At 45.5% G+C, this 13101-nt stretch overlaps 1 protein-coding gene across 2 annotated transcripts in view; it reads left to right on the forward strand.

Annotated features, from left to right (window-relative positions):
* The window catches only part of ankrd13b (ankyrin repeat domain 13B), a 459259-nt gene that overhangs the window by 361766 nt on the left and 84392 nt on the right, over positions 1-13101 (forward strand). For both annotated transcript variants that reach the window (XM_085964969.1, XM_085964970.1), the window contains exon 5: positions 10195-10338. In XM_085964969.1, coding sequence (XP_085821095.1) covers positions 10195-10338 — 144 coding nt within the window. The remainder of the gene's footprint in view (positions 1-10194; positions 10339-13101) is intronic.

The raw sequence follows: 13101 nt of genomic DNA on the forward strand, positions 1-13101 counted from the left end.
AACCCATATATTCTCTTCCTCCTGCCCCTTCCTTTCCATTTATCCGCTTCCTCTCATCTTCATTTATCCTTTTGCTCCTCCTCCCAGTTTATCCTCCTCCATCACCCCCCACCCCACCATCAGTTTGAAAACAGCTATTTGAATTTCTTGGGTCCGATTTCCAATTGGTAACTTTTTTGCACCAATCAGGGGACAGCCTTTCCAGTCCTGTTAAGGCACATGGGATTGGGGGCAAGGTATTGACGTGGATAGAGAACTGGTTGGCAGACAGAAAGCAAAGAGTTGGAATAAACGGGTCTTTTTCCGAGTGGCAGTCAGTGACTAGTGGGGTACTGCAGGGATTGGTGCTAGGACCCCAGCTATTCACAATATATATTAATGATCTAGACAAGGGAACTAGATGTAATATCTCCAAATTTGCAGACGACACAAAGCTGGGTGGGCGTGTGTGCTGTGAGGAGGATGCCGAGAAACTCCAGGATGATTTGGACAGGTTGGGTGATTGGGCAGAAGCATGGCAGATGCAATATAACGTGGATAAATGTGAGGTTATCCACTTTGGTGGCAAAAACAGGAAGGCAGATTATTATCTGAATGGCAATAGATTGGGAGAAGGGGAAGTGCAACGAGACCTGGGTGTCCTTGTGCACCAGTCGCTGAAGGTAAGCATGCAGGTGCAGCAGGCGGTTAAGAAGGCCTTCGTAGCAAGAGGGTTTGAGTACAGGAACAAGGATGTCTTGTTACAGTTGTACAGGGCCTTGGTGAGACCACATCTTGAGTATTGTGTGCAGTTTTGGTCGCCTTATCTGAAGAAGGATGTTCTTGCCATGGAAGGAGTTCAGCGAAGATTCACCAGGCTGGTACCTGGGATGGCAGGAATGACGTATGAGGAGACAGTGGGTCGATTGGGCTTGTACTTGCTGGAGTTTAGAAGAATGAGAGGGGATCTCATTGAAACTTATAAAATTCTGACAGGACTGGACAGACTAGATGCAGGAAGGATGTTCCAGTTTGTCAGGGAGTCCAGAACCAGGGGTTACAGTCTAAGGATAAGGGGTAAGCCATTTAGGACTGAGATGAGGAGGAATTTCTTCACCCAGAGAGTGGTGAACCTGTGGAATTCTCTACCACAGAAGGCAGTAGAGGCCAATTCATTAAATATATTCAAGAAGGAGTTAGATATATTTCTTAAGGCTAAAGGGATCAAGGGATATGGGGAGAAAGTGGGGACCGGGTACTGAATTTGGATGATCGGCCATGATCATATTGAATGGCGGAGCAGGCTCGAGGGGCCGAATGGCCTACTCCTGCTCCTATCTTCTATGTTTCTATGTCCTCCAGGCTTGGGGTGTTTAAACAGCTGAGGGTGAGCCCAAATCTAAATCAGCTTTGCTTACAAAAGTGAAAGGAACCATTAAGAGCTTTACATACAGAATAAAATGATCTTGTGGGCTGGATTTGGCCCACAGGCCACATCGTGGATACCGTTGCAAGAGGCTAATGAACATTCACAGCAATTCATTGAATATAATGAAGACATTGCCTTCTCTACACAGCTTTACATTGCTAGAGTAAAGCAGACCCTCCAAACCTAGCGGCACTTTGAAATAGAAAGTTGAACGACTTGTCGTTCTTGGGAACTGCTGTCAGATTCAGTTGTTCCACTTCAGTCCCATTAAACATCTGTTTAGTCCCACTGATGTGATGAAGTTGGCAGTTCCAGGGTGTCAGTAGCATTAAAGGTGGCCAGCGGAAACAGAGACCTGTATCGACATCATTGACACCACTGAGTTGTACGCATGTGCAGAAAATGGGTCTCCTTGTTCTCAGAAAAGCAGCGCTGGCTGGAAAAGTGGCACCAGCAGGCCAGGGTGGTGGCATATTGCAAAATGGTGCAACAAGGGAAAAGCACTTGGAGATAATTCTTCAGGCACAGTTTTGTTCATATTGCTAGTAGCAATGGGAAACAATTGGATTAAAAGTGCATTTTTTTTGCCACTATTCACATTAATTAAGAAAGAAAAATCTCTTATACTGAAGGTACTCATTTGAGACTGGTGCATACTTTGACTGTTGTGGAGCTGACAACAGAGAGTTATTCTACTGGCTTTGCATGGTTCTATCACCAGGAAAGCAGAGCTCTGTATATTTATTCTTACGTAGAACCTTGCTTACTGGGGTCCAATAATATATCAAAAATCTTATATCAGTGTGCACTTCCTGGCAACTTTCTCGATTATCAGTTCCTATGTTCATATTCATATTGGCAACTGTCTACGTAAACTTGCAATGCTGTAATTGCCCCCCGCCCACCACTCCTCCTTCACTCTCACCCCATGGAAGGCACTGCCATGCCACGACTGGTGGGAGGGTGTAATTGCAGCGTGACAAGCCTACATAAGCAATTTCCATTATAAATGTGGACATAGGAATTTGTAATGGAAATATAAAAATAAGGACAGAATGTTTCATTTAAAATGGAGACTAAATTACATCTGTGCACTCAGTTCGATTATCCTCACCATCTAACCCAGCTTTACTTCGACACTTGAATTGCTCTCCACTTCCCATGTGCAACACTACAGGAGATTGACTAGTTGTATATTAAATTTGCTATGTATGTGGTGCGCTCCTTAGTTGGGGAACATCATTCTGTGACTCACAGCTGTACCTGCAGTTGCACACTTTTACCACTAGTTGGAGCTTCAGAAGCTGCAGATCCCTCTCCCCATTCTCTACAGCATCACCAATGCTCTCTTAGGGAATGCACCTTGTTCTGACCATGTGGACAAGGAAGATCCACTATTTCTTCAATGCTGGCAAAAAGCCATTGTAGGTAGTTGACTCTTTGCTAACATTAAAATAGCTGGTTGCAGTTATGACGCAACCGATGTGAAACTGAAGAGATCACTCCCCAATTTTTCCACTGATATGACATGAAGCTACAGCCATCAGTACAAAAACTGCAGCATAACTGGGCCATGGGAGCTGAGCCTGTCAGCTCATTTTCACTTCCACCAGAGCCTAAAGGAGTATATTGATGATGGGATACTTTTCCTGACAGCTACCTTGCTTGATCTGACCTTCAATTAAATAGCATCTCTCTGTTTGTTTAAATGTTTTATTTTGTGCAGAAGACCGAGAGACCAATTCCGGGAGCAAGAGTAAGGCTGAAATCGAATTTCTAGATCCAAATGAGCAAAGATTTAGATTTAGGAAAACCCCACAAGGGACATTGGCATTGGCATATGTGGAGATAGAAACTTCTTTATGAAAACATTTGCTACGAGGAATTGCCAGAATTCAAACTAACACATGCTGACAGAACCAGGTTCTGGCCCAAGTTCCAGCACCCTAGGTGATCCACTTGTATTGGCCATTTGAGTCCCATCAGCATTGCAGGCCCGATGTCTCTAGGCTAGAGTGGGGGGGGGGGGAACAGCTGAAATTTCCACTCCAAATTGCTATCCTCTGCTGAAAAATACATGTATGTGGACATTGTATGATGACCCCCATATTAAAAATAATCTGCTGACATTCACTATACTGGCTCATATGCAAGAATGGACACATGATCTACCAAATAGGCACCAGTTGAACTACACCTGTCTTAGTTCAGCACTTTCAGAAGAGGAAAATAGTGAAAAGTTATGAACTTTGATGGTCATGGAAGGTCACTTTTACTCAGGAATTAGTGCAGTAACTGTATATGCAGATGTGGACTGTAAACTTGGGCTGATAAATAGTAGGTAACATTCGCACCACAGAATCACAGAATCACAGAAACCACACAGTGCAGATAGAGGCCATTTCAGCCCATCGAGCCTGCACCGACACATATCCCACCCGATCCCCGTATCCCCTACACCAACACATATCCCACCCTGTCCCTGTAACCCCACGTATTTAATCCCCCTAACACTAAGGGTCAATTTATCATAGCCAATCAACCTAACCCACACATCTTTGGACTGTGGGAGGAAACCGGAGCACCCGGAGTAAACCCACGCAAACACGGGGAGAATGTGCAAACTCCACACAGACAGTCGCCCGAGGCCGGATTCGAACCCGGGTCCCTGGCGCTGTGAGGCAACAGTGCTAACCACTATGCCACCGTGCCAGGCATGTCTATCTCCAACAAGCGAGAGTCTAACCACCGCCACTTGACATTCAATGGCATTACCATCGCCGAATCCCCCACCATCAACATCCTGGGAGTCACCATTGACCAGAAACTTAACTGGACCAGCCACATAAATACTGTGGCAACAAGAGCGGGTCAAAGGCTAGGTATTCTGCGACGAGTGTCTCACCTCCTGACTCTCCCAAAGCCTTTCTACCATCTACATGGCACAAGTAAGGAGTGTGATGGAATACTCTCCACTTGCCTGGATGAGTGCAGCTCCAACAGCACTCAAGAAGCTCGACACCATCCAGGACAAAGCAGCCCGCTTGATTGGCACCCCATCCACCACCTTAAACATTCACTCCCTCCACCACTGGCGCACCGTGGCTGCAGTGTGTACCATCTACAAGATGCACTGCAGCAACTCACCAAGGCTTCTTCGGCAGTACCTTCCAAACCCATAACCTCTTCCACCTAGAAGAACAAGGGCAGCAGGCGCATGGGAACACCACCACCTCCACGCTCCCCTCCAAGTCACACACCATCCTGACTTAGAAGTATATTGCTGATCCTTCATCGTCGCTGGGTCAAAATCCTGGAACTCCCTACCTAACAGCACTGTGGGAGTACCTTCACCACATGGACTATAGCAGTTGAAGAAGGCGGCTCACCAACACCTTCTCAAGGGCAACTATGGATGGGCAATAAATGCTGGCCTTGCCAGCGACGCCCACAACCCATAAACGAATTTTTAAAAAATCTGTATCCCTTCATATACAAGTTAAATACTGTACAGGCTATCAACGCAATAGATAAGGCACTGGTGAATATGGTGCAAATACATTGTATGCAGCATATCTGAAATCTGGGATATTCATGTCTGTGATACTCAAAATGTATTTAACTTGCCATCACATTTTTCCATACACCACTATTCCCAATCAAGCAGTTTGGAATTGAAACTGACAGGTTAGAGTGCCAACAAGTGCTCTGGGGTGTGAAGTGAACATCTTAACAGTTACAGTTCCTTGACCAAAAGTTTAATAAGCAGATGCTACTAATGTCTTAAGTGACAGGAGGCAGTGCACACCGTGGAGCAAGGCTCGGCCTCACATTGAGAAGTGTAAATTCTAGGTGGTATTTCAAACTTCTGCGCTGACAGTGTGAAGTGGAATGAATTTGCAGGATTGGAGAGTGTTGCAGCCGTGGAGCAGGTTTGAGTGATGGGATGCTCTATTGCTTCAGTAACTTCAGGGCTGCAAAGTGGGAGCGTGTCGAAGCTGAATTGTTCATCAGCGCTGTTTGAAAAGTGATAAGAGCCTGCAGCAACTTTATTCATCGCACCAATTTCATTAAAAAAAAGCCAATAGACTGAACTGAAACACTGCCTAAATTTTGGGATATAGAAATGGAGCTATTGTGGCTAACAGCCATTACAGATTTAAAGTCAATTCATGGATCTCATTTAGCTGATTTAGTTTATCATTTTTATTGTACTAGGTTAAAATGGAACGTTTAATGGTAGTAATAAACTCAAAGGGAGGAAGGAGTTTTCAAGCTAAAACATTCACTGACATAGTAAACCCTGATGTAGACTTGATCTTATCAGTACCAAAAGACTCACTGTGGTAGAACATTGTGAACACACCCAACCTCACCCGGTGCCAAAACATTCATTGATGGAGATGCACAAATCTCACCTGGTCCCTAAACATTTATTGACACAGTAAACTCCCATATTCACTCAACTACATCCAGCACCAAAACATTGGCATAATAAACCCCAGTATAGACTCAACATCGCCTGGTGTCAATATACTCATATGGGGCGATTTTGACTTTTGGGCGACTGACCAGCAGAGGTGCTGACTGGCCGTCTGTTCTGGGGGAGAAGAGGCCCCCGCGATTTTGAGGCCTCATTTAAATTTGGCAGGCATCTCTCTGCAGCTCGCCAGATTGAGACCTCAAGAGTGAGGTGGACGGCTGCCATGTTGTGGGGGAGGCGGGTGGGGGCAGTCCCGGGGCCCACAGAAATAATCTGACCCGCTGTCGTCCTGGGTCAGTTGCACGAGCGAGCCTCTTGGGTTCCATCGCCTGTGGAACTGGTCGGAGTGTGCACGGCCTAGATCTAACCAATTCCAATCAAAAATGGCAATCGGCATCCCATTTACATTACAGGACCCCGATTATCACATTGCCTGAAGCCGGTGGGCGGTTTGAAGACCCAGTGGTAGGCCCCTTTCAAGACGAAGCCTACCGCATTGCTGGTGTTAACAGGGCTATAAGATGACCAACCCCAGTTTGAGATTGTTACCATCCCATTAATGCTAGGAGAAGGCAGTCTAAATCGACTCCGTGGTGTGGGAAACTCCCAGTATATAGAATCATTGAATGTTACAGCACCGGAATAAGCCATGTGGCCCATCATCTGGCCTGTCTTTTTCTCCACATGAGCCACCTAGACAATCCCACTCTCTGGCCACGATTTCCCTTACCTCAGCGGGTCTGGTGCGGCCGGGGTCGGCAGCGGGTTGCGACCCCACTGCTGGCTCCAGCCCGCTGTCCAAAGTGATCTTACACTGATTGGGCTCGTTAAGCCCGCCCAGCACGTTTCCCAGCCAATTGAAGGAAGCGGGCCTGATGACGTCACTTGATGATGCGTCATCAGCCGGTTTCCTTAAAGGGACCATGCGCAAATTTATTTTGACATTTGTGCTGTCAGTGTTCTGCAGCATTGAGGTGCTGCAAACACTGACAAGTGCTGCACAGCTGCACCCAGGCTCTCCCATGACTCCCTCCATATGCTTATGGAGAGAGTCACAGCACGCAGGGAGGTTCTCTTCCCTTCCAATGACTGGATGAGACCTCCCCAGGAGATCAACGCAGCCTGGTTGCACATTACACAGGAGGACACAAGCAGGGATGTCATCAGGAGGACCAGGCTGCAGTGGCGCAAACCTTTCAATGATCTCAGTAGATCACAAAACGTTACTGCAAAGCCACACTCAACCATTCATCACATCCCCATCACTCTGCCTTCCATACCCTACTCCTGCACATCCTTACTCACACCAACTAACCTTGCACCTCCAGCCATCCCTCTCTACCTACATTATCACTTCCCCATCTCACTAGCCACCCCTCACACTCACCCTCATCCTAGTCCAATCATACCAACTAACAACACACAAGGGTAGGCACTTGGGTGTTTTAGCCAATGTTCATGTGAAGTTTCTGTTAATGTGGTGTCAAATATTGAAATCTTTATTTTCAACACCTTGCGTTCTTGGACAGATTTGTGTGCACCTTTGGAAGTGGCTTAGTGAGTTGCAGTGAATGGTGAGACATAACGGTACCCCCCGCAATGGCGATGAGTGTGAAAGGAATGGCTTGGGCATTGTAGGGATGCTTTATGGTGTTGGTATGGGGTGGTGCCAACCTGGCGCATCATGTGACAGCCAGGGTGTACAGCATCAAGTGAAGTAAATCTGGCCATAGTGAGGCCATCCTTGGTGTCCCGGCCAGCAATATGATCGGGCGCTGATGCCCTCTGCAGCATCAGTTGATTGCAGAGAAGGTTGGCATTGTTGTTGGTGCTGCTGGTGGTGGGGCTGATTGTGGTGGGATTCTGAAGACCAAGGTGAGATAGTTTCAAGAGCACCGATGCTGATGGAATAGATGGCAGGTGAAGTTGAGATGACTGAGCGATCTGTCAGTGGTGAGAGAGGTTGTTCCAATGAGGTGTCACTGGATACAGAGTTTGATCCAAACACTTGCAAGCTGCATAAAGCTCAATCTGTCTTCCAAATGCAGTAAGCAACAGCTTCTGACCTTGGAAAGTGAACAGATATGAAATGGGAGCTTTGATAGAACATTTGTAGCTGTCAAGTTAAGAAATGATCCTATGGTGACACAACTCCTGACCTCCTTGCCTGACGTGATCCCTAAGCAGCAGCGAACCCATGGACGAACTCTTAAAATTTAAAGGTGAGCTTAAAATAGTTTTTAAGTGCCTGTGAACAAGCTCTTAATCATCTAAATTGCCTCCCCCACCGCTTGGTGTTGGGGTCTGTTCAGCGATGACAGACCCGACATCTGGGAAACTAGCGTGGCGCTGGGTTGACAGCGGGCTCCCTACCCAGTGTGAAATTTTTTTCCCCACCCGACCCGCCACCGAACGCACCTACTGACCCCCCGAAAAATTCCCCCTCTGTCTCACTCCACAGCAGCAACATCTTGCATTTATTTAGTGCCTATTATGTAGAAAAACATCCTAAAGTGCTTCAGAGAGACATATTGGGCTGGATTTTGTGAATGGAGGCGAGTTGAAGGCGGGACTGCTGCTTGTCGTGTCAATGACCCGCCTCCATCCTCGCCCGACCATTCAGAGGGATTTTCCCCTGATTGAGCTTGCGGGCTCAGCAGTCTAATTAGGGAACAAGTCACTGACAGATCACATCAACGTCAGATGTGCTATCTGTCAAGACTTCTTGAAAGAAGAAATGACAGCGTTTGACAGCACTGTGAAGCTGTTAAACACTGACATTCTCTTTAGGTTGATGAATTTCTGTGGTGAGGACTCATCAAACATTGAAAATGAGTAAATTTAAGATGTCTGATGGATCGGAGGGTCCATCAGCCATTACCTGAAATTGACAAGGTGGATGTCCGCTCTCCCGATCCAGCGTGGCTAAAGGCTATAGAAGAAGAAAAGGTAAGTGAACACTTTTTTAAACTAATCACTCACCTTGCATACTTACCACTCCACACTTGCACCCATCACTCACCTCTACACCTTACTTCCAGGTGCCTCCGACCGCCGCAGACCTCCTCCACGTCTCCTCCAATCCGGCGGGGTTCTCCGAGGTCGGGAAGCCTTCACCTGTGAAGGTAAAATGGCACTAATCCCTTTTTTCTGCCTGTTAACAGGCAGTTAAAAGGATTAAAAAGCCTTTCCCGCCTCCAGGAGACGGGATCCGAAGCAGCACATTTCCCCCGCCTCCTGGCAAGTGGGCACAGAGGCGGGATGGGGGGGCGGTGGGTTTGCCACCTGCCCCCACTTTCTCCGAGTTTACGGGCTGTCCCACCTCCATGCCCGCCTCCTCGGGGCTTGGAAAATCCAGCCCATTGTGAACATATCTATGGATCCTCATTTATTCATTCATAAATATGTGGATCTATGTAACATAATAATCCAAAACAGATTTAAGCTGGTATTTTCTACTGTGGCAGAAATCTGGCACAAAGGCCCCATAACCACTGGAAACAGTCTGTTTCTACTGACTTTGTCCTTCATACTTTTAAACACCTTTATCAAATCGCCCCTGTAATTTTCCACACAGACTCTGTATTGGCTTTCTTGAACCAGCACAGGAAAACCAAGTTTATTTTCCCCATTCCTATCGATTGTCTACTTTTGTGCTATAAAAGTAGCTACAAGAGATCTGTCGATCTATATAATTAAGGTCATAGGGTAATTCAAATAGCTACAGTTCCTCATTAATAGCTAACATGTCCTAATAATCTGTCGAAGATTTTGCAGCACTAGGCTCAAACCCCTCCAGGCTACCTGCAACATATATACTGCAAACTGTGGAGCAGATAAGTAGTCCTCAGGAGAGCAGATGGAGATTGCAATGGTCAGTTTCCCATCCAGTAGGATAAGCATTGTAAATAACATCAGTACATAATGATGTGTTGTTCAGGGATGTTGAGCCTGTTTGGCTCCCAGGCCGTAGAACTGAGCTAGAATCCAAATTTGCCGTGTGCGAGCTTCATTTACTTCCAATGTCAATATTTAGCAATCAAAAACTGTTTTTAAATCATTGCAATTTTAAAGGTAATGTTATGCAATTATCAGGCTCTGGATACCTGATGTGAGCTAGTGTGCTGGCGATCACGTGACATAGCATGAATAATATTATTGAGCCCGATTTTCATTGCAACGTATAAAGTTGTCTCAATTGCTCAGTTGTCTAATTTGAAGGTTGAAGTGCCGATTTTTTGCAGGAGAATCGCCTACACAGGTCCGAATGCTAATGATTCACTCGCTTGCTTGACTGTTGCAGTGCCCCTGGTCTCCAAGATCTGCCCAAGTGACACTTACAGGGTTTGGAAACGTGGGCAGAACCTGCGGGTCGACACGACACTACTCGGCTTTGATCACATGACCTGGCAGCGAGGGAACCGTAGCTTCATCTTCAGAGGACAAGGTTAGTTTCAATAAAAGGGACTTGCAGTGTTACAGTGTTGGTTTCAAATTTATGAGCCGTAAAATGTGTGCAGTTTCCCAGTCTTCCAAAAACACTTCAGGAGTAAACAGACTTCTGAAATACAGTAGCCCCCTCATCACAGCGCGCTCCTGTAAGCCATTACCACATAACATGGATTGTTTATGGCTAACTCTTCAATACAGAATCACATAACACACTCTCTCTATATAATCTTTGTCCTTTTTATGAGCGCCGATGAGAGGGCCAAATAGTAAAGTCATTCATGTCTGCATTTTCATTGCACACAGAGAGATTGATTGGTCTCTGGACAGCCCCACTAGCCCGAACTACCCGAGAAGCACCAGTGGGAGGCATACAAGAGGTTGATGCTGCCAATTTGACCTAGAAATTCATTGGATTAAGATTTATTGCAGAACGACAACGGAAGCAAAAGTGAAAAATCTCAACTGAGACCCACCCCCCACAAACAGGATGGTGGCTAAAACACGGTCAACCAATCAGTCTTAGACTATCATTTTAAAACAATATGGTCCTCTCACCTCCGAGTCAGGAAGGCCCAGCCCAAGAACTAAGCATTTAGGCTGTCACTTCAGTACAGTACCGAAGGAGTGTTGCCCTACAACCCTCAGAACTCTGCGATCCTCCGATCTGGCCTCGTGCATTTCCCACCCTCTCTGCTCCACCATTATACGGCCGTGCCTTTAGCCATCTAGGCCCTATGCTTTGGAATTCAATCCCTAAATCTCTCCATCTCTCTACTTCCCTCTCCTTTAAGATCCACCCCTTAAACCAAAATGTTAGTCTCCCCTTCTAATTATCTCTTTCTTTAGCTTGGCATCCATTTTTGTCTGATTTCACTTCTGTGAAGCATCTTGGGTTGTTTTTCTATGTTAAAAGGGCTACTTAAATGCAAGTTATTGTTGCCTTTCGATGAGACATTAAACAGAAGCCCCGTCTGTCTGTTCATCCCATGGCACTATTTGAAGAACAGAAAAAGGAGTTCTCCTACTGCCTTGGCCAACATTTCTCCATCAAGCAACACCACCAAAACAAATTAACTGGATGTTTATCTTATTGCTGTTTGTCGGACCTTGCTGTGCGCAAATGAGCTGCCGCAATAGCTTAAAAACATCAGTGGGTACACTGAAAAAATAATTCATTGATTGTGAAGCGTTTTGTGAACTTGAAAAGTGCTGAATAAGTTCTTTCCTTCTTTCTTATTGAATTACCTGGACTGCTCTTCCACTTTAGTCTATGTCTAGGCAGTTCCTAAGTCATGGTATGATAGTGTAGCAGCTGTAATGGTGGCGAGACTCAATATATACTGTAAATTCAACTTTGCACAATTGGGGAAAGGTTTCCTCTGTGTGCCATGGTATTACATCTGAAATATATCTGATTAGTGCCATTAATAAATGGCTGTAATAAACCTTGTTGGCAAGTATCATGGTTTAATGTTAAAATAAAAGTTTCATTATGTTGCTAATTTAGCGGTATGCCAGTTTGAACAGTCTGCAGCAAGATTCAGTAAACCTTCACCAATATGGCACCCTGATGCTGCAGAAGACTGGAGAAATAAGGTTGCTTGTGTGGAGAGATGATGTTGTATTCTTGTTGTTGCACATTGGGTTACTGGGGCGCAGCACAGAGAGAAAACCTGGGGGGTTAATGGTTGCCGTGTTTCTCTACCTTACAACAGCAATTGGACTTCAAAAGTACCTTGTTGGATGTGAAGTGCTTTGGGATCCCGAGGACATGAAATGTGCCATATTAATGGAAGTTATTTTCTTAAATGGAGCCCACCTGATCTTGTGCCCATGAATTTAAATCGGGTGGGCTGCTATACCAGCTGCAATCCTCCCTGCTTGATTTTCCTCTGTGCGTTGCACCCTGGCGATCCAACAGGCCCGAGGATAATGACAGGAAAATCTGCCTACGGTCTCTCATTTCTGCAGACAACGCTCACTTTTGCATTTCCAAGGAAAATAAGTGTTGTCAGCATGATCGAAACCTAATTAGAAATAAGCAGACCAAAATGAGATTAGGATGATTCAAAAGCTTAAAAGGCTTTTTGCCGTGGAGAGTTTGCCCATTGAATAATAACCTTTACTCGGTAGCCACCTTTATTGCTAATCAACGTCAATGCTTTCCTTTCATAGAAAATAGTTATCGCCAGGCTTGAAGACCATTCTTCACTCTTTTAATTAGCAATGCTCAGTGACTTGCTGTTTCATTGTCACTCGCACATTATGAAGCTCTGCAGGAGCGTGCAATCTGTAATTGCAAGTCAGTCGGTAAACATAAATAAGAACAAAGGGGAATGAACTAGTGAGCTGGTACCTTTGTTGTCTGAAAGGGCAACTGTCAGCAACATAATGTATTGCTGCTCTGCCTTTCATGGTCAACTCATAATATTATGTCAAAGAAAGACATTGAGTTATTCCCAGAAATGACTGTGCATTAACTAAGAAGGAAATAGAGCAACATAATAGGAGGCTGTCGCGACAATCAAGTCAGCCTGCTCATTGGGATTCATTGAGCCTACTCAGTAAAGTTGTAGCTTCCTTTTTGCTTGGCCTTTTAGATGATCAATAGTCAAATCTTAAAATGCAACAAACGCAAGTAGCCTAGTGCTAAAAATGCACTGGAGCATTGCATCATGAGCTGGGAGAGCAGCTGCCGCTGACACTTACACTCTCATTCCCCTCGACGGCAAGTTGCTGAATTTGGCCAGATCACTTG

This window comes from Somniosus microcephalus, chromosome 22, assembly GCF_052327205.1.
Source record: "Somniosus microcephalus isolate GS21.2 chromosome 22, FLI_Smic_1.0, whole genome shotgun sequence".
Lineage (NCBI taxonomy): Eukaryota > Metazoa > Chordata > Chondrichthyes > Squaliformes > Somniosidae > Somniosus > Somniosus microcephalus.